General features: G+C 43.8%; 1 protein-coding gene across 4 annotated transcripts in view; it reads left to right on the forward strand.

The window, feature by feature from the left end:
• FAM151B (family with sequence similarity 151 member B) overlaps positions 1 to 27,485 on the forward strand; it is a 68,011-nt gene that overhangs the window by 9,341 nt on the left and 31,185 nt on the right. For 3 of the 4 annotated variants that reach the window (XM_045020768.1, XM_045020769.1, XM_045020766.1), the window contains exons 4-6: positions 11,419 to 11,636; positions 14,003 to 14,138; positions 23,588 to 23,670. In XM_045020768.1, coding sequence (XP_044876703.1) covers positions 11,419 to 11,636; positions 14,003 to 14,138; positions 23,588 to 23,670 — 437 coding nt within the window. Of the gene's footprint in view, positions 1 to 11,418; positions 11,637 to 14,002; positions 14,139 to 23,587; positions 27,475 to 27,485 lie in introns of those variants that run through there. The other variant, XM_045020767.1, reaches the window with a different exon arrangement.

The following is a 27,485-nucleotide window of genomic DNA, read 5'->3' on the forward strand; positions in this document are numbered from 1 at the left end:
CCTCCCCCACACTGTCCCCCAACGTTCTCCTGGCACTGGGACATGCGTCGGTCCCCGGGCTTTAAGGCATGTACAGACTGTGGCAGGTCTATGCCCAGAAGTGACCCGCACACTTACTGCTTGAAGTATCTCAGTGAGGGTCATCTTCAAGAACGTTGTAAGATCTGCAGAAGGTTCCACCCTAGGATCCTAAAGGACAGAGATCAGCGCCTCCATATTTTACTTATGGAGGCAGTGCTTCAGCCTCAGTCAGAACCCAGCACGGGGGAGCCAGCCCTAAGCATCACTTCCTCGGTGTGCAGTGCACCGGCACTCTCAGTGTGTGAGCCGGTGCCAAGGAAGGACCTCTCTAGAGACCTTAGGCACCACCACGGCTTCGCGCACAGGACCCAGACCAGTGTTAGGCACCACTCTCAATCCCTGGTGCCTCACAAAAAAAGGTCGGACAGAGGCCGTTCCCCGACCAGGTCTAAGGACCAGGCAGTCAGTAAGCCTCCATCCGGTGCCCAACCGCCACAGATCACGTCGACTCCTGCCCCAGCAGGGGTCCAGTCGAGTCCGGACCCTCATCGCTTGCCGGCCCACCACCAAGAAGACCTGCAGCTCCCCTCCATGCCAGAGGCATTCGAGGCTGCATCAGACCTTCTGGCACTTACGGTGGGAGAGGTCACCAGCACCGGTTCAAATCCCAGTGCAATCCATGAGCAAGGCGGTGATGATGGCGATGCACGCACCATCCCCAGTGCATCGCCCCCTGGCACCAGCCACCCTCATGGAGGAGCTGCTCCGGTCCCCTAGTTTGTGGCACCGATGGGCTCCACTCCTTCGTGGTCATCCCAGTCGGAGACCTCAGAGTCGGAAGCATAGTCATCACGCTCCAGTAGGAGCAGTAGGTCCCGCTCCCTCCAAGATTGCCACCCCTATCCGGCACCGTGGCTGGGCCAGTGGCAAGCTCCTCAGTGGCCATTCTGGATGCCCCGGGCCTATCATCAAACCCAAGGGCAGAGCCATGGTTCGAGATCAGCATTGGTGGTTTTGGGGTCCTTCAGGCCGCCGCCCTCACGTTTGGTACTGGAAATTTTGATGGTGACCCAGCTGACTTGCATACCGGTGTCGATGGCTGCAGCGCCAACTGAGGCACCAACTGCGGCGCCAGAGGTCCTTGCTCTTTGGGACCCCAGAGGGGTTGAGGGCAGAGAACAGGCTCTTGTGCTGGTCAGCCTCTCATCTTCCTCCTCCCCTGATGAGGCGGTGGCCAGCACATCAACTGCCCCAACCCTGGATGATGTCAAGGTCTTACAGCAGCTGCTGAGACGGGTGGCTCAGAATCTCGATATTAAAACAGAGGAGGTAGTGGAGGAGACTGACCCAATGGTCAATATCCTTTCCCCTCCTGGGCCATCCTATATTGTGCTGCTGCTGATCAAAACCATTAGCGAAGCCACTAACATACTGTGGTAGACCCCATCCTCGTTGCCTCTCACCGCAAAAAGGTCTGAGTGGCGATACTTTGTTCCCTCAAGGGGGTACGAACACCTGTATACGCACCCCCCATGGACTCCCTGGTAGTGGACGTGGCCAACCAGCACAAGTGCCTGTGCTACCAGGAATCCTCCCCAAGAAGTTGGACCTTTTTGGGAGAAAGATTTACTTGACAGGAGGGTTGCAGCTCTGCATTGCTAACCGTCAGGCGGTGGTCAGCAGATACAACTTTAATACATGTGGAGCCTTGACAAAGTTTACTGAACTCCTGTCTCCGGACTCTCGCACAGAATTTTCTGCGCTAGTAGAGGAGGGAAAACTAATTTCCCAGGCGTCTCTGCAAGCAGCTTTGGACGCAGCAGATGTGGCTCCATGCACTGTGGCGACTGGGGTAGCCATGAGGAGGAGTTCCTGGCTGCAGGTCTCTGGCCTCCCGTATGAGGTCCAGCAGACCATCCAGGACCTCCCCTTTGAGGATCAGACTTTATTTTCTGAAAAGACTGATTCCCACCTGCACAGCCTCAAGGACTCTAGAGCCACCCTAAAGTCCCCTGGCCTTCACACCTCTGCCAACTAGATGGTAGGTACAGGTGTTTCCGTACCTCGACCACTGGCTGATCAAGGGCTGCTCCAGGTCTCAAGTGGAGGCACAAGTCAACTTCATAAGAACGATGTTCGACACACTGGGCCTTTTCTTGAATGTGGGGACATCAACGCTATCCCGGTTCAGTGGATAGAATTTATAGGGGTGGTACTGGACTCGATGCAGGACAGGGCATACCTCCCAGAATCAAGGTTCCAGGCTCTGGGCGACATCATTCGAGATCTCAGGCAGTTCCCCACCACCACAGCAAGGAATTGCCTGAAACTTCTTGGACACATGGCCGCTTGTACCTATGTGGTGCAACATGTCAAGCTCAGGCTCCGGCTGCTCCAGCTAGCCTCGGTGTACCGGCCAGATTGGGACAGTGTGGACAAGGTTATGACTCTGCCTCCCCTGGTCCTCGACTCCCTCCGGTGGTGGCTCGACCCACAGGTAGTGTGCATGGGAGTCTCCTTCACAAGTCCTCAGCCATCCCTCTCGCTGGTGACAAATGCGTCAGACTTGGGCTGGGGTACACACATGGGAGACCTCAGGACACAAGGCTTCTGGTCGCAGGTGGAGCTCGCTCTCCACATCGACATCTGAGAGCTGTGCGTTTAGCATGTCAGACTTCGAGTCAACTTGGCAGAGAGATGTGTATCAGTTATGACAGACAACGCCACAGTGATGTTTTATATCAACAGACGGGTGGTGGACGCTCTTCTCCCCTGTGCCAGGAAGCCCTCATGCTGTGGGAGTTTTGTGTAGCTCATTCGATAAGCCTGCAAGCATTGTACCTCCCAGGAGTACAGAATGAGTTGGTGGACCATCTCAGCAGGTCATTCATTCCACGGCCATAAGTGGTCCCTATGCCCGGATGTTGTGAACTCCATCTTCCAGTGGTGGATCTTTCCCCAGATAGATCTGTTCGCCATGTGATGCAACAGGAAGTGCCAGCATTTCTGCTCCTTCCTGAATTACAGCCCGGGCTCCATCGCAGACGCGTTCCTCCTCCTGTGGGAAAGCCATCTCCTATACATGTTCCCACCTAGCCCTCTCATTCACAAGGTTCTCTTCAAGATACGGAGGGAAGATGCTTCAGTGATATTGATAGATCCAGCCTGGCCCCGCCAACACAGGTGCACATCTCTACTCAAAATGTCCATGGAAGCCCCAGTCACCTTGCTGCTCTTCCCGGACTTAATAACTCAGGATCATGGCTGTCTCCAGCACTCGAACCTCGTGTCACTGCACCTCACAGGGTGGAAGCTGCATGGCTGAACCCACTGGAGCTCTCCTGCTCGGACCAGTCAGACAAGTACTCCTTGGCAGTAGGAAACCCTCCACCAGGGCTACCTATCTTGCCAAATGGAAGAGATTTTCAATCTGGTCGGCAGAACACTGCCCATCTCTGATGCTCGCATCCATACCACGTATATTGGACTACCTTCTCCATCTTAAGCAGCAGGAGCTGTCCATGTCATCAGTAAGGGTTCACTTGGCCGCCATTTCTGCCTTCCATCCAGGTTCAGAGGGCTGCTTGATCTTTGCCAGCCCTCTGGTCAGCCATTTCCTGAAAGGTCTTGACAGGCTATATCCACAAGTCCAACAACCGGTCCCAGCTTGGGATCTTACTCTGGTCTTCTCCAAACCGACGGGGCTATCCTTTGAGCCGCTGGCGGCATGTTTCCTGCTCTACTTCTCGTACAAGGTGGTGTTTCTGGTAGGAATAACCTCTGCCAGGAGGATGTCTGAGCTCAAGGCCCTAACATAAGAGCCCCCGTATGTGGTGGTCTGTAAGGACAAGGTTTAGTTCAGGCCACATCCAGCTTTTCTCCCGAAGGCTGTCTCCTGGTTTCACATCAACCAGGACATCTTCCTTCCAGTGTTCTATCCTAAGCCGCACACAAATGGCAGGGAGCAGAGGCTTCACTCATTGGACGTCCGCAGATTACTAGCTTTTTACATAGAAAGAACAAAGCCATTCCGAAAGTCAATTCAACTGTTTGTGGCTGTGGCAGACAGGATGAAAGGTCTTCTGGTTGCCTCTCAGTGAATTTTGTCTTGGATCACATCCTGCATCCAAGAGTGCTACAACCTGGCAGAGGTGCGTGCCCCTTTGCTCACAGCGCTCTCTAGCAGGGCGCATGCTTCTTCAGCAGCATTCCTGGAGCAGGTTCCCACCCAGGAAATATGCAGAGCAGCGATATAGTCCTCAATACATACCTTTACATCGCATTACGCTAGCACCCAGCAGGCCAGAGACGACGTGGCCTTTGGCAGAGCAGTGCTCCAATCAGTGGACATCTGAACTCTGACCCTGCCTCTGGATCTCAGGCTTGGGAGTCACCTGATTGGAATTGACATGAACAAGCACTCGAAGAAATAAAAACGGTTACTTACCTTCTCATAACTGTTCTTTGAGATGTGTTCTTCATGTCCATTCTAATATCCGCCATACTACCCCTCTGTTGGAGTAGCTGGCAAGAAGGAACTGAGGGGGTGGCAGGTTGGCAGGGCCTTATATTGAGCACCATGAAGGTGCAACTCCACGGGGCGCCCAGTCCAACCCTGTGCATACTGCTAGGGGAAAACCTTTCGGTTGTCATGCACGCGGCGCACACACACTTGATTGGAATGGACATGGACAACACATCTCAAAGAACAACAGTTATGAGACGGTGTGTTACCGTTTTCTCCTCAGTGTATCTGTGGGATATTACGCTGGCTGAATACATAGTTAGATCAAAAGGAGTTGTTAAAGAAACCAGGCAGAAAGGTAAAACAATGGCCCGGATAAGGAGCCTATCCACTTCTCTAAGTCCTGTATATCTGTTGGCAAAATAAATCATACTTCATTTGGATTGTGGGATCCCACCCCAAAGAGAAGTGGAGGCAAGGGCTTGCAGCTTGCCACTTAAAAGGTGGTTGCACTTGGGAGACTGGAAAAGGATCTTGGAAAGAGCAGCCTACCCAGAGACTGTGACATCGAGTACTCCCAACTGCAAGTAAAGTGTCTTGGAGATGTGCTTTGAATATTTAATGTGTTATAAAAATGCTAAGTGCTCTGAAAAAATCAGACCAATACCACAAGCATTTTTTTACATTGGCAAAACATTAAATAACCGTAATGAGAAATTGTAACAGCTCACATCACAAACAAAGAAGTGAAACATGCAATACAAAAGTTAAAAGCTGGGAAACATGCAGGTGAACACCCAATCACTGAGGAAATATATAAAGTGTGTGATGATGAGACAGTTGATAAAAATCAACAAACTTTTCAGTAAAGTTTGAGACCAGCAAAAACCTGCAGAACAATGAGAAAATGACCTAGTCCAAATACCAAAGAAAGGTGACCTAGATGACTGAAACAACTTATGAGGTGTTACACTCTTTTCAGTGATAGGCAAAGTCTTTTGCAGTATCTTTTAAGCAGACTAAGGTACTCTAGGGGGAATGCTGTGCCAAAAAAATTCTGCACACAATATTTTAAAATTTTGCATATTTTATTTGTCAAAATAACACATTATAATCATGTCAATTTCAATTATTTTGGTAATTTATTTCAAAATATCTGTCAGCAAGTATGTCTGTAACAATACAGAAAACAAAAAAGATTCAGGAAGTATTTTTTGACAAATAGATTCCTTACTAAGCATATTAATACAGAACTTTGAGTAATAATTCATTAAACTACAATATAGAAATATATTTCTCACACCCTTCAGAAGTAGTACACAGGCTTGGGGGAGTCAGGGGTAATGGAGGAGCAGAGGGAGAGAGAAGTAATTGCTGGGAACGAGTCTGAGTGAGAACCTAGAGGGTTGTTGGGTGTGGGTGGGAGAAGTATGGAACAGATTTGGGGGGCGGGGAGACGGGGGAAGGATTGTTACAGAGCCTCCCCCATGCAGATCCTGGCTGACCCCTAGCCTCTCTCATTCAGTAAGGCACATCTGCCCCCGTCCCCATATGTTCCTGCATAACCCCCCATCCCCATGTGTCCCTGCACCCTCACTTCCATTCAGCCCTTGCCCAAGTCTGTCTGCCCCACTAGCTCTTCTGACCCCCCGTCTGTGACCGCTCTCTCCCCCAGCAGCCCGATATACCCCACGCTGTCCATCCTCCCATATCCCAGGCCTCCTGACCTGGTCCCCGAGCAGGGCGCTGTGAGGAACACAACTTTTTCTCTTTCCTATCTGCAGCTGAGGCTGCTCTGGCCTGGGAGCAGCTGCTCTCTGTTCTGGTGCCACAGCAGCAGCCTCTGATGGGCAAATGGCATAACTGCAGCACCATTCTGGCAGAATGTATTTTCTGTGGAGAAAAAAAATTATGTGCATGGCATGAATTCTGCGCATGTGCAGTGGCGCAGAATTCCCCCAAGAGTACTAAAGGAAACAGCTAAGGCAAAGCTAAGGGAAGAGCAGGGTGGATTTTGATCCAGAAGATCACGTGTAGTCCAGATTTTCATCCTAGATTAATTGAAGAGAGTATCGAATGGCAAAAACCAATCATAAACTGCATAGATTTTTAAGAAAGCATTTGACAGAGCTAATCTCCAAGCAGTCTTATCAGTATATGTGGCCTCCAGCAGTGCCTGATTGGAGCAACAAAAGAATCTGTTGGACTCTCGAGGGAGTCACCCCCTTCCTTTGATAAAAGACAGAGGGAGCATGGCAAATGTGTCTCCCTTTTATCATGTCCTTTCTTCCCTCTTGGCTTTGCACCCCCACTTCAGAGTCAGGTGAGCATTACCTCATTGCAATTCCAAACTGACCAGAGGAAGGGGGTTACTCCCTTGAGAGTCCAACAGATTCTTTTGTTGCTGCCTAAGCCAGTGTCCTTTGTTCGTGTGAGTCTGGGCTGGGTTTGTCCCATCCATGCCCCGATGAGGCATGAACTGCCTCTCTGTTCTTAGAGAGTTTTTGCACGGGTTTGCTTTAAGCCATGTACATTTTCAACCTCATAACTATATACCGGTACATGAAATTATAACCTATAACCTTACTACAACATTACTGTAACAATTACTATAACATCACTATAACAACCATGCTCAGTGCATCATGAGCCTTCCGAAGACACTCAGCATGACAAATCTTGCATTGGATACCACACAATCATTTTATAAAGATGAACATGGGAGTGTAGGGTGTTCCCCCGAGGTACAGAGCATCACACTTGCTATTTAAGCCAGCAGGAGCCTGCTCCTATGTTACCTTTGTTCCTGCTGCCCCAGCCTTGCCTCTGTCCTACCGCTGCCTTGAACCCTTCCTTGCCTTCTGTCCTGCTAGCTCCAGTTCCTGATTTCCAGCTTGACCTGTGGCTTTGGCTTCGGATTACCAACTCCAGATTGACTCTTGGCTCTGGCCTCCAGTTTGACCCTTGGCTCCAGCTTCCAACTACAGCTCTGACTCTAGTCCTTGGTTCCTGATGCCTGCTCCGACCACTAGGTCTGATGCCTGCTCTGACCACTAGGCTAGACCGCCCTGGTCCTGGTTGGCTGACACATCTTGAAGTGTTGTGGTATGCCAAAAATTAATAACATTATCATGGCTTTATAGCAAGGGGCAATATGCACAGTTAAAATAAACACGGGCTTGAGCAAATGTCTCAATATAGAAACTGATGTCATTCTTTCACCTCTCCTGTTTGGTATTCCTATTGATTTCATTATGAGGAAAAGGGTAGATGGATAGAACACAGGCATTGCATGGTTCAACAAAAGTACACTAGAAGATATAGAGCTGAGATAGCTCTTCTAAGTGTCATAAGAACATAAGAATGGCCGTACCGGGTCAGACCAAAGGTCCATCTAGCCCAGTATCTGTCTACCGACAGTGGCCAATGCCAGGTGCCCCAGAGGGAGTGAACCTAACAGGCAATGATCAAGTGATCTCTCTCCTGCCATCCATCTCCATCCTCTGACGAACAGAGGCTAGGGACACCATTCTTACCCATTCTAGCTAATAGCCATTTATGGACTTAGCCACCATGAATTTATCCAGTCCCCTTTTAAACATTGTTATAGTCCTAGCCTTCACAACCTCCTCAGGTAAGGAGTTCCACAAGTTGACTGTGCGCTGCGTGAAGAAGAACTTCCTTTTATTTGTTTTAAACCTGCTGCCTATTAATTTCATTTGGTGACCCCTAGTTCTTGTATTATGGGAATAAGTAAATAACTTTTCCTTATCCACTTTCTCAACATCACTCCTGATTTTATATACCTCTATCATATCCCCCCTTAGTCTTCTCTTTTCCAAGCTGAAGAGTCCTAGCCTCTTTAATCTTTCCTCGTATGGGACCCTCTCCAAACCCCTAATCATTTTAGTTGCCCTTTTCTGAACCTTTTCTAGTGCTAGAATATCTTTTTTGAGGTGAGGAGATCACATCTGTACACAGTATTCGAGATGTGGGCGTACCATGGATTTATATAAGGGCAATAATATATTCTCAGTCTTATTTTCTATCCCGTTTTTAATTATTCCTAACATCCTGTTTGCTTTTTGACCGCCTCTGCACACTGCGTGGACATCTTCAGAGAACTATCCACGATGACTCCAAGATCTTTTTCCTGACTCGTAGCTAAATTAGCCCCCATCATGTTGTATGTATAGTTGGGGTTATTTTTTCCAATGTGCATTACTTTACATTTATCCACATTAAATTTCATTTGCCATTTTGTTGCCCAATCACTTAGTTTTGTGAGATCTTTTTGAAGTTCTTCACAATCTGCTTTGGTCTTAACTATCTTGAGCAGTTTAGTATCATCTGCAAACTTTGCCACCTCACTGTTTACCCCTTTCTCCAGATCATTTATGTCAGCTCAACTAACATACAAGCAAAGGCGAAAACCTGTCCAGCATTGGAAAAAAATGGGGATAATAATCAGTAGAGCTGGCTGAAAATTTTCCATTGGAATAATTTTCTGATGGAAAATTCCATATACTTGTGCCTTAATATGCATGCACAGTAGCTGTTTTTACAATCTATGTGGCGATTCCACCCCCACATTTTGAAGGGCATGATCAAACGTGCAATAGAAATGCAAAACCTGAAGGACAGTTGTAAATTGCTGTTTTATATATTTTGTCCTTAATAATAGAACTATACCTTGATATTTACAGATTTTATGTGTTTATGAAAATACAGAATACCTGAGTAGGCTAAATTCTTTTATTGTTATAGATTCTGTAGGCGTCAACCAGAAATGGAGAAGGAAGGGGAAAGTGTAGTAGTTTTAAAAAATATATATATTGTTAAAACTAATTTTCAATTCACTCTTCTTTTTCCAAGCCAAGACAAGTTTTCAGCCAAATGCAATGTTTTACAAAAAAGTTTTAAAATAATGTTGCAGTATAAAAATGTAATTTGTATAAAAACATTTTAAAAATACAATCACGTAGTACAAGCACAGCCAGGAGAGTAACATGAGAGAAGCTGCTCTTTTGGACAGTAGCTCTTTGGAAAAAGTACTCCTGGGGGAATTCTGCACCAAAAAATTTAAAATTCTGCACACAATATTTTAAAATTCTGCAAAATTCTGCATATTTTGTCAAAAAAATGTGATATAATCCATCTGGTTTCAATTATCTTGGTAATTTATTTAAACTACAATACAGTGGATGGAGAATGGTCTTGGGGCACATCGGAGGAAATCCCCAAACCCCCTCTGTCTAATAGTAATATAGCTAGTATTGACCCTTTACTTCTAATTATTAGTCAACAAATATATGCAGTCATATGCTTAAGTGTTACATCATAGGCAAGGGAAGAACAAGTGAAGGCTGGAGACTCAAATTCACAATTTATACTGGCTACTGACCATCTCCAGGAAGGTCAGTAGCAAACAGTTCACGGAGCACATTTTGATAGGAAAATGTTTCAGTTGAAAAATTTTGACCAGTTCTAATCACTAAAGCACTATAAGCATTTATAAGGTCATACTGTTCTTTACAATAAGGCTCCTTTACACCACTCTGGCAATATAAAGGAGCCTTAAAATTTCTCACCTGTTTTATACTACTGGAGGATTCACTAAAAACAATGGGAACAATTCACTCAGCAGGCAGACTGCTACAGTCTCCTCTGCGTGAGGGAACAGAGCCTGCCCCACACCTACTTCTTCAGAAATACCCCCAAAGTCCTGCCCCTCCATGCCAAGAGTGCTGCAATAGCGAATGAGAGGGACAGTGTCTGTCTCTCTCTCATGACTACCCAGCCTCTGCCCCCCTCCCGCTGGTGATTTACGTCTGCTCTGGGTGCCTAAACCAACCTGTCTGCACTGCCAGGGAGTGGGCGCATGATCGCTTTTGCAGCTTCGCTTTGCTTCCCCATCAGAAGTCATTTTTGTGCGAGTAAGCAAAGAAGTCTGCAGGGGCCATCAATTCTGCACATGTGCAGTGATGCAGAATCCCCCCAGGAGTAATAAAGCTGTTCCAGTATTAGAGATTTGTACAGTATATATACAGAAACCTTTTGCATATTACTGCTGTTAGTTATCTTTTTAATCCTCTCCATCAGCATGATTGACTATATAATCCCACTTTTTATGCTGTCTTTGGACACTGGCATTGTGGTGGCACAATGGGGTGCTGGTCCATGAGTAGGGCTCCTAGGCAGTACAATAATATCAGTTTGGGTCTTATGTGCCGCTTAATTCCAAGAGCTTGGAATATTAAGGTAAGAACAGGAGGAAGCAGGCAGACGCTCCACCTATAAAGTGTTTCTGGGGAGAAAAAAATTATTTCCTTTTGTCTAGGGAAATCTGCAAGCTTTAAAGTATATTCTGAGATGCCTGATATTTATCTTTTGGATTCAGTAGCTTGTAGCAGTGCTAGTTCAGGAACATTTGGAGCCCCTGCAAAGCAAATAGATCCTTCAGCTGCAGTACCCAAGACTGCGTGTGACATTTCTCATCTATCTGTCTTAAATATGCCAAGTGGGGAAAGGAAGAGAGTAGGTATATATGTTCGTGAGTTAGAGAAATAGTAGATGGAGGTGTCCTATTAAACAGGAGAAGGTGAGAATCTCAACCAGGGCACAATGAAGAGAAGAGGAAAACATCTTGATTTATCAGGCAACTCACCCCAGAGCTCTCAGTGAGCATGAAGCTTTCCATACTCCATACCATGCAACAGTGAGGCATACATTTACCCACATGATCTTTGTAATCTGGATAGGATTGGGATGGGGCCTCATAAACAGGGGCTCCCCAGCAGCTGATTAACAGCATTGCCTGAACTAGCCCTAGCTTGTAGAAACAGTTTCAATAGAGTATGTGTGTATTGTATTTTTTCTCATCATATCACTAGGAATCTGTTGTCTTGCTGATAGTGTGTTTATCTTTACAGTCTAGCAGCGGTGAAGCCCTCTATGATGCTTCTTGAAGGCATAAAGTTGCATCAGAGGCAACCTGTCTGGATTAATGCAGACATTCTCCCTGGACCTAATGGAAGTAACACTGTCGTGGATGCAAAAAGATTTCTAGACACCGTAACTTCATTCTGCCCGGATGTGACCTTATCATTGGGCTGGACAACTGGGTGGCAGCCTCAACAATGCAATAAAGGTAAAGATGGAAGATTTACACGCTGCAGGGCTTGAAGTTGCCTCCACATTTGCCTCAATAACATAGATGCAATTTCTTTTGCATACATCTGTGTCAGTTTTTAAAAACTGTAATTAGTATAAATAAAATAGACTAAAAGACAATAATTTTATTAAATTTGTCATTTTGCAACTTAGTATAGAATTGGAAAATAGGGTTTATGAACATATATAGAGCCACTATATTTCTGTTACTGAAGTTAACTGTATTTATTTTTTTAACCTGTTCCTTAGGGTATCAGGGCTTTTACAGTGCTGCTGTCAGTCTTTCCAGCTGTCAATATTTCAGTCCCATCTTGGGCAAAACTTCAACTTACTTACTGCAAGAGCAGGCCCTTAGTATGAATATTCTATTAAATTAATCCTTGTTCAGACTTCTGCAATAATTAGGAACAATGAGATGGTTCAAGACAGTTTGTTATTTCAAACAAGATCCTTAATATGTCCTACTGTATTTTTTTTAAATTGTGAAGCTGAATTCTTTGCAAGGGTTTTGTAAATCAGGCCGTGTTCACTTCTGCATGCTGATTATCCATGAATTTTTAAAAAGTGAAATTTTAAAAAGTCAAAACAAATCTGACTATCCAAGGAAGTGTAATACGTGTTTAAATATTTAATTACAGTTCACTTCATTTTATGCATACTGGTATTACTCAGACAGGAGCTTTTGTTTCACTCTTACCTCACTTTATAATATAAAAAAGCAGCTGATCTTCTGTGATTGCAACTATTACATTTTCACATCAAAGCTGAGAAACAGAAATGGAAGGCTTATGATATGTGCACTTGTAAAAGACAGCAAAAACAATACTTAGCAGCCAAAGGCACTCATTCTGACACTTGCTAGTTTAAAACTTCACACAGGTACAGGTGGTTGGTACAACATAACTAGTACTGGACACATAGATTCCAATTGATTGTTTCTGCTTTTGAGGAGCTATTTCATGAAACTTTGTTTTCAGAAGAGGCTGGCGTAGTATGTAAGTAAGAGGAATGTTAGAGTAAGATAAGGTGACAGTTAACTATGTATTGCCCTTGCTGGCAGCCTAGGTTTTTTTTGGTCTTCCTGTAATCAGGTTGTAACACTGTTGTGTTGTTTTAGGCAGGAGCAGCTAATCATGTTTTGATAACAGGGCTGTCTGGTCCTTCTTTCTCCCAGCTCTCTGTGGAATAAAACATCCCAGAGTGCATTGCCCCAAGTGGTGATGTTGGTACTTTGTGGATAAAGTTGCCTGGGCATTTAATTCCTGGCTGGGACACTATGTGATATCAGCCCAGTTTTTTTCCCCCCAGAGTGCTTTCATACACACAGAGGAAAACAGTGTGATAGGTGTGAATGTACAAATACATTTGATGCTTGACTGTCGTGCAAAATGTGATTGTATGGACACAGTGTAACTGCACTTATTGTAACTGGATATTTGACGTAGTTACTACTCGCTTATTCAGTCAGAGTTCTACGTATAGGCTGGGCCTACATTAATCTTTTCCCCAAAAAGTTTGCACTTCTCTAACACTGGTGCAGCTTCACCAATGACAGCAACAGTGGGAGCACTGGTGTAGACAAGATGCTGCTGGCCACTAGTGTTTTTACCACTGTGATGTTATAGGTGGCACAGATAGCAGTGCCTGTAATTAAGGTTACCTGACACTTTCCATTTAATTAAAGAACAAATATTTTTTTTTACTAGCTTTGAAGCTTGCAGAAATAGATGTTAAAAGCAAGCAATTTTTAAACTGTGTTAAATTGCTTGCTTTTAAACATATTTTCTCCAAGCCCTAACTAAAATATTTTTAGTCACCTCATTTCTGTATAACTTAAAATGATGTTGGTTGTTTCTTTTATTCTTTCTGAAATAGTCTTAGAGTTACCTTTTTTCTTATTCTTTCAAAGAGTTTTTATTTTTAAAGGGTCACTGTCATGTTAAAAATCAAATCTCCATTGAAATCAATGGCAGAATTCCCAATTACTTCAGTGGGGCCAGGATTTCCTCATAACTAATATTTATTTGACAATATTACAAATAACACTTAAGTAACTGAAACACAGAATTTACAAAAATAATTTATTTTTCACTATTTATGCTGATATTTACTTTTGGCATTTTTCTGAACTTTGACAGTGAAAATGAGTAGTCCGTTTCATTTTTGTTCATAGTCTTTTTTTGTTCAATTTCATTTTTAGAAATAGATTTTCACAAAATCCAAATGTCGACAGTATGGAACAGTGTTATATCTTTTCTAACTATTTTATAAATCATGATACCTTTATATTCTGACAGAATGTGGAGAGTTTCTTAATACTGCATCAAATTATCTTTCCAATAGGATACAGTTGGGCAATGGTGAAAGAGATGGCTCAAATTTGTGACGCACTTACTCAGCCTGTAACGTTCCCTGTTAGAGCAGCTTTGGTACGACAGTCAAAATCTGAGTTGGTTTGGTTATTACAGAAGTCAAACAGGTAAGTTTGAGGACTTCTTGTTTAGTCATTTGCATGATAGAGGCAGATACCAGTCAGATGTTACATATTTATTATATGCACACATGTTACAAACCATATTAAAAAGCATTTTTTTCAAATTACCATACTCAGTTATAAAATTTGTTTTGTCATATATTAATTTGCATTCAAGATAGCTACTACATTATCAATAAAAGAGCAAAATGAATTTTTTTTAAATGGGAATTTTCCCCATAAAATATATGGACTAAAGATATTCAGTTTGCCATAATAAAGTGGGGCAATTTATGTGTGCGCAAAATATGCTACAAAAGTTATTTAAGTTATTTCATAACTGAATCTGCAAAGGCTTGAAACTAAGACACTTTTTGTGATGGAGCTTAGTGCAGACTTCTCAACTCAAATGTAGTCAAATAGACTCAATAGTTTAATCTCACAATTTGGAATCAATTCAAACCAATTAAAACAGTTGCATTTTGTATATACTTTGTATTAGATTCAGTGTTTACATTTCATGAAATGAATATAATACATTACATGTATTTCATGAAACCCTAGAAGTTCCATTCGATAGCCCTTGTCACTCAGTCAAGTTGATATTGGATATATTCCAATTAATTTATTTTATAATTATATAGTAAAACTAAGTGTGATATGTATATCATGAAATATTTGCACTATAAAAACAAAAAATAGCATGTTTCAATTCACCTAATACAAGTCCTGTAGTGCAATCTGTTTATTATGAAAGTTGAACTTACAAATGTAGAATTATGTACAAAAAAAACTGAATTCAAAAATAAAACAATGTAAAGCTTTAGAGCCTACAAGTCCACTCAGTCCTACTTCTTGTTCAGCCAATCGCTCAGACAGGCAAGTTAATTTCCATTTTCAGGAGATAATGCTGCCCACTTCTTGTTCACAGTGTCACCTGAAAGTGAGAACAAATATTCTCATGGCACTGTTGTAGCCGGCATCACAAGATATTTACGTGCTAGATGTGCTAACGATTCATATGCCCCTTCATGCTTCAACCACCATTCCAGAGGACATGCATCCATGCTGATGACGGGTTCTGCTTGATAACAATCCAAAGCAGGGCGGACTGACGGATGTTCATTTTCATCATCTGAGTCAGATGCCACCAGCAGAAGGTTGATTTTCTTTTTTTGGTGCTTTGGGTACAGTAGTTTCTACATCAAAGTGTTGCTCTTTTAAGACTTCTGAAACCTGATCCACACCTCATCCCTGTCAGATTTTAGAAGACACTTCAGATTCTTAAATCTTGGGTCAAGTGCTGTAGCTATCTTTAGAAATCTCACATTGGTACCTTCTTTGCATTTTGTCAAATCTGCAGCAAAAGTGTTCTTAAAATGAACAACATGTGCTGAGTCATCACCCGAGACTACTATAACATGAAATATATGGCAGAATGTTGGTAAAATAGAGCTGGAGCCGTACAATTCTCCCCCAAGGAGTTCAGTCACAAATGTAATTAACACATTTTTTTTTAACTAGCGTCATCAGCATGCCCCCTGGAATGGTGGCTGAAGCATGAAGGGGCATACAAATGTTTAGCATGTCGGACACACAAATACCTTGCAATGCTGGCTACAAAAGTCCCATGTGAATGCCTGTTCTCACTTTCTGGTGACATTGTAAATAAGAAGAGAGCAGTATTATATCCTCTAAATGTAAACAAACTTGTTTGTCTTAGCGATTGCCTGAACAAGAAGTAAGATTGAGTGGACTTGTAGACTCTAAAGTTTTGCATTGTTTTGTTTTTGAGTGCAGTTATGTAACAAAAACATCTACATTTGTAAGTTGCACTTTCACAATAAAAAGATTGCACTACAGTACAGTAACTCTTCATTTAAAGTCGTCCGGGTTAACATTGTTTCGTTGCTGATCAATTAGAGAACATGCTCGTTTAAAGTTGCACAATGCTCTCTTATAATGTTGTTTGGCAGCCGCCTGCTTTGTCCACTGGTTGCAGAAAGAGCAGCCTGTAGGAGCTAGCTGGTGGGGGCTTGGAACCAGGGTGGACCGGCAGCCCCCCTATCAGCTCCCAGCTCCCCTAAGTTCCCTGTCCAGCAGCTGCCCAGCAGGCTATCAGTTGCCGGCAGTTCAGCTGTCCCTCCCCCCACTGCCATGTGTTGCTCCTGCCTTCTGCCTTGGAGCTGCTCCCGGGAGCCTCTCACTTGCTGGGGGGGGAGGGGCGAGGAGAGGGAGGCTAATGTCAGAGTGTCCCCCTCCACCCTGCTCCTGCCCCCCACTCAGGGGCGGCTCTAGCCATTTCTCTGCCCCAAGCACGGCGGCACGCCACGGGGGGCGCTCTGCCGGTCGCCGGGCCCGTGGCTCCGGTGGACCTCCCGCAGGCGTGCCTGCGGATGCTCCACCGAAGCCGCAGGACCAGCGGACCCTCCGCAGGCACACCTGCGGGAGGTCCACCGGAGCCGCCTGCCGCCCTCCCGGCGACACGCACTTGGCGTGCTGGGGCCTGGAGCCACCCCTGCCCCCACTTACCCCATCTCCATAGAGCAGAGGGGGACACGACAGGGTTCAGGACAGAGGGAGCTTGCTGGCAGCAGCTGCTGTCTCAACTTGCTGATTTACTTAAAAAGGCAATGTACTTTGGATGGGGTCAGCATACTTAAAGGGGCAATGCGCATCTCTCTCTCTCTCTCTCACTCATAGGGTGTGTCTCTCTCTCTGCCATGCTGTCTCCCCTCTCTCCATTTGTGCTGCCTTGTAGAGTGTGAGGCTACATTAAGAACAATGCGTTAACCCTTGAGGGCTCAGCTGAGTGCTAGCTCATCATTTAGCAGTAAGGCATTCCCTGGGAAATATCCCACCCTCTTCCACCCTCTGACTTCACCACCTCAACCAAGCTTCACAATCATCATTGATGTGTACAGTATTAAATTGTTTGTTTAAAACTTACTCTGTGTGTGTGTGTGTGTGTGTGTGTATACACATGTATAAATAAAAAGTAGTCTTTTGTCTGGTGAAAAAAATTTCCCTGGAACCTAACCTCCCCCATTTACATGAATTCTTATGGGGAAATTGGATTCGTTTAACATCGTTTCACTTAAAGTCGCATTTTTCAGGAACATAACTACAACGTTAAATGAAGCATATCAGAGGGGTAGCCGTGTTAGTCTGGATCTGTAAAAGCAGCAAAGAGTCCTGTGGCACCTTATAGACTAACAGACATATTGGAGCATGAGCTTTCGTGCGTGAATTGCATCCGACGAAGTGGGTATTCTCCCACGAAAGCTCATGCTCCAATACGTCTGTTAGTCCATAAGGTACCACAGGACTCTTTGCTGTTAAGTGAAGAGTTACTGTACTTGTACTGAAAAATACTGTTTCTTTTGTTTATCATTTTTACAGTGCAAATATTTGTAATAAAAATAATATAAAGTGAGCAGTGTACGCTTTGTAGTCTGGGTTGTAATTGAAATCAATATATTTGAAAATGTAGCAAAACATCTAAAAATATTTTATAAATTTCAACTGGTATTCTATTGTTTAACAGTGGAATTAAAATTACAATTAATCACAATTAAATTTTTAATCATGATTAATTTTTGAGTTAATCATGTGAGTTAACTGTGATTAATTGACAGCCCTAGTAACAACCTATTACCATTACCAGTTACTCTGTTAGCTTAAGTAGTAGAGGTTTGTGCTGTGGATGTAAAGGTTCCAACTCTATCCATGACACATTCAGGGGTCAGTATGGTTCTTCTTAATAGATTTTGTTTTTTCAGGTTGCTTTTTAAACACTTAGGATATTATATACAAAAGAACTATATTAAAAGAACAGTAAACATGCAAAATAAAGCACTCAAAATTAGGAAATGCCAGTATTAAGGTGGAATCTTAAGTCGTTCTCCTTGTGCATGAGCATTATGATATAGTCCAGGGGTCGGCAACCTTTCAGAAGTGATGTGCCGAGTCTTTATTTATTGACTCTAATTTAAGGTTCCGCATGCCAGTAATACATTTCAACATTTTTAGAAGGTCTCTTTCTATAAGTTTATAATATATAACTAAACTATTGTTGTATGTAAGTAAATAAGATTTTTAAAATGTTTAAGAAGCTTCATTTAAACTTAAATTAAAATGCAGAGCCCCCCCGGACTGGTGGCCAGGACCCGGGCAGTGTGAGTGCCACTGAAAGTCACCTCACGTGCCGCCTTCAGCACGCGTGCCATAAGTTGCCTACCACGGATATAGTCTTTAATTACATGATCACATACTACTTTTTCCTGTCGGACCTTTTTATTCAGTGGACACGATGGATGGTGCTCACCGAATGGGTAGCTGTTCAATATTTTGTTGTACCCTCACCATTCAGTGTGTGGCTAGGGCCTTATTTACTACACTCTGGGTACGTCTACACTACGGGACTATTCCGAATTTGCATAAACCGGTTTTGTAAAACAGATTTTATAAAATCGAGTGCGCGCGGCCACACTAAACACATTAAATCGGTGGTGTGCGTCCATGGTCCGAGGCTAGCGTCGATTTCTGGAGCGTTGCACTGTGGGTAGCTATCCCGTAGCTATCCCATAGTTCCCGCAGCCTCCCCCGCCCCTTGGCATTTCCGGGTTGAGATCCCAGTGCCTGATGGGGCAAAAATCATTTTCGCGGGTGGTTCTGGGTACAGCCTCACCCCTCCCTCCCTCCCTGACAGCGGCAGACAACCGTTTCGCGCCTTTTTTGCTTGGTGAACCGTGCAGACGCCATAGCACAGCAAGCATGGACCCTGCTCAGCTCCATACCGCAATCGTGGATGTTTTAAACACCTCGCGCACTCTCGTGCAGTATATGCTGAACCAGGACCTTCGAACCGAGGCGAGTAAGAGGCGGATACGGCAGCGCGGCGATGACAGTGATGAGGACGTGGACACAGAATTATCTCAAACCGCGGGCCCCGGCGCTTTGGAGATCCTGATGGTAATGGGGCAGATTCTATCCATTGAACGCCGATTTTGGGCCCGGGAAACAAGCACTGACTGGTGGGACCGCATTGTGTTGCAGGTGTGGGACGATTCCCAGTGGCTGCGAAACTTTCGCATGCGTAAGGGCACTTTCATGGAACTTTGTGACTTGCTTGCCCCTGCCCTGAAACGCCATAATACCAAGATGAGAGCAGCCCTCACAGTAGAGAAGCGAGTGGCGATAGCCCTGTGAAGCTTGCAACGCCAGACAGCTACCGGTCAGTCGGGAATCAATTTGGAGTTGGAAAATCTACTGTGGGGGCTGCTGTGATGCAAGTAGCCAAAGCAATCACTAAGCTGCTGCTACGAAAGGTTGTGACTCTGGGAAACGTGCAGGCCATAGTGGATGGCTTTGCTGCAATGGGATTCCCTAACTGTGGGGGGGCGATAGATGGAACCCATATCCCTATCTTGGCACCGCAGCACCAGGGCACCCAGTACGTAAACCGGAAGGGGTACTTTTCAATGGTGCTGCAAGCACTGGTGGATCACAAGGGACGTTTCACAAACATCCACGCGGGATGGCCAGGGAGGGTTCATGACGCTCGCGTATTCAGAAGCACTACTCTGTTTAAACGGCTGCAGCAAGGGACTTACTTCCCAGACCAGAAAATAACAGTTGGGGATGTTGAAATGCCTGTCGTTATCCTGGGGGACCCAGCCTACCCCTTGATGCCATGGCTCATGAAGCCATACACAGGCAGCCTGGACAGTGGTCAGGATCTGTTCAATTACAGGCTGAGCAAGTGCAGAATGGTGGTGGAATGTGCATTTGGCCGTTTAAAGGCACGCTGGCGCACATTACTGACTCGCTCAGACCTCAGCCAAACCAATGTCCCCTATGTTATTGCTGCTTGCTGTATTCTCCACAATCTCTGTGAGAGTAAGGGGGAGACCTTTATGGCGGGGTGGGAGGCTGAGGCAAATCACCTGGCCGCTGATTACGCGCAGCCAGACACCAGGGAGATTAGAAGAGCACACCAGGAAGCGGTGCGCATCAGAGAAGCTTTGAAAACGAGCTTCATCAATGGCCAGGGTACAGTGTGACTGCTGTGTTTGTTGATGAACACCCAACCCCCTTGATTGACTCAGTCCCTGTAAGCAACTCCCCCTCCCCCTTCGAGTACCGCTTACTTATGCAAATAAAGTCACTCTCATTTAAAAAGCATGAATTCTTTATTGATTCATTATAAAAAGAGGGAGAGAAGTAAGGGTGTGCTTTGGGAGGAGGAAAGGAGGGATGGAGAAGGCCATTAAAAAATAATTCAGAGTAACGGCATCCTTCTGGTTGGGCTGTCCACGGGGGTGGAGTGGGCGGGTGCACGGAGCCTCCCCCCACGCGTTCTTACACGTCTGGGTGAGGAGGCTAAGGAACATGGTGAGGGGGGAGGGTGGTTATACAGGGGCTGCAGCGGCACTCTGTGATCCTGCTGCCGTTCCTGAAGCTCCACAAGACGCCGGAGCATGTCAGTTTGATCACGCAGCAGCCCCAGAGTTGCATCCCGCCACCGCTGATCTTCCTGCCGCCACCGCTGATTTTCCTGCCGGTCTTCCTGCCGCCACCTCTCATCTCGGTTGTCCCTCCTGTCCTCACGTTCATCCCTCCTGTCCTCACGTTCACTGGCCTCTTTCCTGTAATTTGAAACCACGTCCTTCCACTCATTCAGATGAGCTCTTTCATTGCGTGTAACTTCCATAATATCCGAGAACATCTCATCTCGCGTCTTCTTTTTCCTCCGCCTTATCTGTGCTAGCCTTTGGGATGGAGGAGGGACGCTTGAAAAATTTGCAGCTGCATGAGGGAGATAAATATTTAGAAAGATACATTTTACAGAACAATGGTTATACTCTTTCACAGTGAAAAGCACTATTCACCTTACATAGCACATGTGATTTCCCTACAAGGTCGCATTTTTCATCTTAATAGTGACTGCTTGCATCTCTGGGGTTACAGATCTCAGACACAGGTCCAGGCATCAGGATTCAGCTTGCATGCGGCCATGGTAAGCCACTGTCTCAGTGATTTACCCCTCCCCCCCAACGCATGGCTAATACCACGCTAGCTCCCTGCTAATCAACAACTTTCCCCCTCCCCCCCACCCACTGCTTGTCCGGTAGCTTGGGGAAGATCGCCTCGCCGGTGACCAAACAGAAAAGATCATCGGCATTTCACTCCTCCCCTCCCCCCGCTTCGCTACGTGCAGGAAAGTGTTTTTTTTAAGCTGCTGCATTCCACGAACCCAGTAGAAAAATGGCCACCCCCCTTACTTAAATTCCTGATTTTTAACCAGGTTATCCTGAACGATATCACTTTGCTGAGGATAACAGAACAAGATAAAGAGCGGATGCTTCTTGAATGCCAGCAGTCACCGGGACCATACGCTGCGATGCTTTGCCACGCAATGATACCTGATTACTCGCTACATGCATGGCATGGTAAAGTGTCCTACCATGGTGGGCGGAACAAGGATGCCTTGCCCAGAAACCTTCTGCAAAGGCTTCTGGAGTACCTACAGGAGCGCTTCATCGAGATGTCCCTGGAGGATTTCCTCTCAATCCCCGGACATGTTAACAAACTTTTCTAAGTAACTATACTGTCTGCGAATGCATCCCAAGTCCTCTGGGCAAATCAATCATTAAAAAAGGCTTGCTTAAAAAACACTGTTTGCTATTTGCAAAGGTACACTCACCAGAGCTCCCTTCCAGGGCGTCATTCTCTGGAATAGTTGCTTGTGAGGGCTGGGAGCAGGGTAATTCCGTCAGGGTGATAAAAAGCTCCTGGCTGCTGGGGTTCACGGAGTGCTGTGTGCTCTCTGCGAGGTCTTCCTCTTCTTCTTCCTCTTCATCTTCCCCGTCTGCATAATCCTCAGACATGGCAGAGATTACAACCCCCACCTCGGAATCCACGGTCAGGGGTGGGGTACTTGTGGCGCAGCCCCCTAAAATTGCATGCAGCTCATCATAGAAGCGGCATGTTTTTCGACCTGCCCCGGACCTTCCGTTTGCTTCTTTGGTTTTCTGGTAGGCTTGTCTGAGCTCCTTAACTTTCACTCTGCACTGCACGGAGTCCCTGCTGTGGCCTTTATCCGTCATAGCCTTAGAAATTCTTTCAAATACTTTTTCATTTCGTCTTTTGGAACGCAGTTCTGTTAGCACTGAATCCTCTCCCCATATAGCGATCAGATCCATTACCTCCCGAGCGGTCCATGCTGGGGCTCTTTTTCGATTCTCAGGAGACTGCATTGTTAACTGTGCTGATGAGCTGTGCATGGTCACCTGTGCTGATGAGATGAGATCTCCACGCTGGGGAAGCAGGAAATGAATTTCAAAAGTTCGCGGGGCTTTTCCTGTCTACCTGGCCAGTGCATCCGAGTTGAGAATGCTGTCCAGAGCGGTCAGTGGTGCACTGTGGGATAGCTCCCGGAGGCCAATACCGTCGATTGCGGCCACACTAACCCTATTCCGATATGTTAATACCGATATTAGCGCTACTCCTCTCGTCGGGCAGGAGTACAGAAACCGATTTAAAGAGCCATTAAAATCGATATAAGGTGCCTCCTAGTGTGGACGGTTGTGGCGTTAAATCGGTTTTAGGCTCCTAAAACCGATTTAAACGCCTAGTGTAGACCAGGCCTTTGTTGAAACACTGCACTCAATACAGAATTGTTAACTTCCTCCTGTGCTTTTCTTATAGCACTTACCATAGTATGAGTAGTTCACAAACTTTAAAAAATGTATCTTTACTACACCCTTGTGAAGTAAGGTGGTAGTGTTATTCCCATTTACAGAGGAGGATCTGAAACACAGAGATCAAGGGCAAAATTGTCAAGTGTCAACTAATTTGGGGTGCCTAATTTGAGAAACCTAGGACCTGATTTTTTTCAGAGTACTTAGCATTTTATAGTACTTTATATGTTTTACTGCATAGCTCCAATTGACTTCAGTTGTCCCAATGAGTATTCAGTACTATGGCAGATATGGCCCCAGATATCTCAAGGTGAACATCCAGAAGCTGCAGGAACACAATCAGTAACCACCTATGAAGCATTTGGTTTAAGTGAATTGTTTAGCATTGGAGAGGCAGGGATAGAATGGTGAGAACAAAAAGAAATATTGAAAACTACCATTGAGCATCATCTATCTTGTGATCCGGAGGGAAAAATAGTGTGTGATTATGTAATTAAAGACTATCATAATACACAGGCACAAGGATGCTGAATTAATAGTGCCCAGGCAACCTTAATTCTGTTATTTTCTAACTTTTGATTGCTTGACTTTCCACCCTTAACATCCTTTAGTTTTGTACATGTAGTTGTATCTGAAATTAAGATACCAGAGTCCTAATTGTTTTAGAAGCCTATTAGTACTGTCTTTCTATGTGTCTGATGCTTTGTACTAAGATAAAAATATAGACTTTTAATAACTCTGTTAATACAGGTACAGCCTGACTGTTTGGACAGGAAGGCATGACAAGTACTCCATAGAAGACCTGCTCTACCTCAGAGAGAACTTTGATAAAAGTAGGGTTTATTATGATATTTTGGAACCACAAAACTCTGAATTCAGAAAGGCCATTGGAATAGAAGTATGAATATAAAGGAAATAGACATTGACACTATAAATAGTAAATGAAACAATGAATTCACACTACTGTGGCTCTTTTGGGTAATATTGATTGTTAATTTGGCTCCTGAACAACTGAGGTCTGAGTATCGCTGGTATAGATATACATGGTCCTCCCTCAGCTCAGAGGACTGGACTAGATGCACTCTCAAGGTTCCTTCCTGATCTACATTTCTGTGATTCTATAGGCTGCTCACATAAATCAGAATTTCTTCTACACACTCATCTCCACTAGTTTCCTGTGAAGGAGTGGGTTTATTTTAAGGGCTCATCTACACAAATTTACACCATAATAACTAAATATATTGTAATTTACTTCTTTAGTTATTTCGGTGCAAGTCTGCATGTGGACACTCTTATTTTGGAATAAGAACATTGAAATAGGACACTTATTCCTACATTTACATGTTATCCCAAAATTTGGTCTGAGGCACCCAATAATGGCCTGCCTATAACTGTAAAAAAAATTGTCAATTTAGCCCATCTTAATGGGTAACAGGAGGTGGCCTGCCTTAGAGGAATTGCCCAGGTTTTACCAGGGAGTTTGTCTCTGCCCCTCAGAGGTCTGCCCAGGACAGACTAGTTCTGTCAACCCATGAGAGGACACGGATACAGGCTTCCGCTCAAAGGATTGACACTCAAGCAGTAATTCTATAAAAACAAAGTAACATTTATTTAAAGGAAATATTCAGTTACCATACATTTAATAATCAAGAAAGAATGCATTGTGAAACATAACCCAGAGCATAGTACAGTTGCATTGCATTTAGAAATCATGTAAGGAGGTGACACGCAGACTACATAAGCTATATAGCTGATACAATGTTGCACAATACTATACACCTAGACCCTTTATGCATATGTATAAAGCTTTAATGCAGTGCTACAATATAATACCAAACTTATTACAATGTAACATACAGAACCCTTATACATATGTATAAAATTGCATTACAATATTACACATTAAAGGACATTACTAAATAACATTCTATGAGTGCTGATCAGGCAATCATAGAATGGGTGGGGTAAAATCCATTCAGACACAGGCATCCATCTTTATTTACAATCAGACCCATGCATGCCTTATCATTAAGAAGGAATTATACTTACTTTCTTTTTAGAATCCCTCTGCACTGTCTATGGTCCTTCTGCTCTGTCAAGGATTTCAGTGATATTCAGTCTGCTGCTGCTCCTCTGCTCTCCGTTCTCTGCTGCTGTCTTCTGCTCTGCGCTCCTGCTCACCCACACACCTACCCTAAAGCCTGTCAATTCTCTGCCTTATATATTATTTTTGATCTTTTCTAATTGGTTGCTCTCTCTCAGTGCTAGTAATTAGCATAGTTCCTCTCTGTGGGGTGATACCTATTCAGCCAATCAGCTTTACCTGTCATTTGAGCAAGACCTGGCTGAGAACCTCCTTCTTACCTGACTGACCCATCCCTTAATCTCACCTTGCTGTAATTTATTTCACCCCAGTTACCTGTCTGTTATTGGTCAATTCAGCCTGAGTTCTCCATTTTAATTTTTCTAATGTAAAATCATTGCAGCTGCCATTTTGGAAACCTGCTCTAACCTATCACTATTTATTACTTATCAGAAAGCCTTAAATCATGAGCTAACTACATTTGTATTCATGTTTAGGCATTATGATATTGTCACCACTTTTGTTATGCTAATTGGGGGAGGTGACTTTTACAATGTTTCCTCTCTTCTTTGCATATTGACAGCTGCATGGCTGACACCTCTCCTTGGTGCTGCTAATTTTCTTACACAGCATAGAGCAACTAAAAGCTTCTTGTATCAGTCCCCTCCTTGGTGGGTGATATACTTATCAACCCTCCACTTGCTTAAATAGTGAATTCAGTGGATGTTTGGTCTTGTCCAGTATTGGCTCAAGGCTCTCCTGTGAGACCGAGCAGATACCTCTTCTTACTGGCACAATTCCTCACCATCCTTGATTCTCACTAGGGTCACACTTTCCTGTGTGCCATTATAGTTTCTTTTAAGGCTTGTGGACTGTACATGCTTTAGCCGCTTAAATTTTTATTTTAACCCAGCACACAAGGATAATAAGCATAAATGCCATCATAATCTGAAATGCTAATACTGTCACAACAGACTGTAAAATTGTATTAAAGAACCCTGTTGCTCTTGGAGACCATCCCAAAACACTTTCCACCTGTTATTTTTGGTATCACTTTTTATACACTCTATAATGTGCTCAATTTTCTTAGGGAGTGGTGAAGAGTAATCATAGCCTTTTGTGCATTTTCCTGAGCCCTTTGTTGTTGTCTTTGTAAGTCAGGATGATCCATTAATTGCTTAATTAAACTTATATTTATTCCTAAAAGTATTGGATCAATCTTTTTATATATCTGATAGTGATCCCTAATTTCCTCATTACCAATTTCAGGTAGCATGAATTTGAAATTCCAACCAATCGTCAATGTGATATTACAAAAACATTTGTTTTCATAAGGGTTATGAGTTATATTGAATACGTGATTAACTTAAACAATTTATACCATCTTCTAACACATACACATTTATTTTCAATATATATAACGACTGAGCCATTAAATGGGAAAGGGTCTAGCTGATAATGGCTTTTTCCCCTTTCGTCACTTAAACATATATCATATGACTGGATTGTACACTATTAAAGTATATCCAATTCCACATTCTTCCATACAGGCCTCAAGTTCCACAGTTTTCCATGTAAGGTTTTGCCTTATGGCCTATAGTTTGTGTTCTATTGGTTTCATTATACTATTATTATTATTTAACCCTAGCATTACAATAGGAGATATCCATTCTATTTGGGCTTTGGACATTATGACTGTATGTAGTAATTTGATTTCTTTGAAGATTATATTTGAAATTTATCATTTTCCACCAGGAATATAACTTTTGTTCCGCCCTAGTGGCATATGTCCACATTATACTTCTTATTTCTAAAGGTAAAATTCTACTCATCCCATCTCTTACTATGTCTTTCACCACATCATTAGTCCAAGTCTGTGCTTATATGCAAGCCAGTGCCATGGATACATTGTTTTGTAATAATTCTACGATATGTAGTATGGCTAAATGATCAGCCTTTTATAATTTTTCTGAGCCAGGAATAAACTCGCTATTAGGTGATGGCGAGTGCTTATGTAATTTGAAGATGTTTTAAAAGGTTTAGACAAAGCTCCCAAGTGTTGTCCTACTGCATTTAATTTATTACTTCTACATCTATGCTATTCAACACTCCGAGTTCTGTACCTGCTTCTTCCTACAGCTGTATCTATTAAGCGTCTTTTTTTTCTGTTAGTAGTGGCTTTTAATACAAGTTGGATTTCTGTCCATTTTTTCCATCCCTCAAACAGATTCAGTGTATTTAATACATTGTGGCTATATGGATGAAATGTTCATAGAGGCTAAATCTATTACTACCTTTTTCAGGAAATAAGTAGGATCTATTATTAATTGTGTTTTAACATCCTCTCTTACTATATAAGGACCAACATTAATAGGTTTATGTTTGGATATCCATAGAATAGTAAAAATATAATTGATCTGAGGGCCAGTAATTCTCGATGTTCCACTTCCATGTCTTTTTGTTTTAATTACACTACCTTCATCCCAATAGACAAATAAAACTTGGCCTGTACCATTTCCCTTACATTCACTACCCCCTATTATTTGTCTATACCAGGGATTGGCA

Source organism: Mauremys mutica, chromosome 6, assembly GCF_020497125.1.
Source record: "Mauremys mutica isolate MM-2020 ecotype Southern chromosome 6, ASM2049712v1, whole genome shotgun sequence".
NCBI lineage: Eukaryota > Metazoa > Chordata > Testudines > Geoemydidae > Mauremys > Mauremys mutica.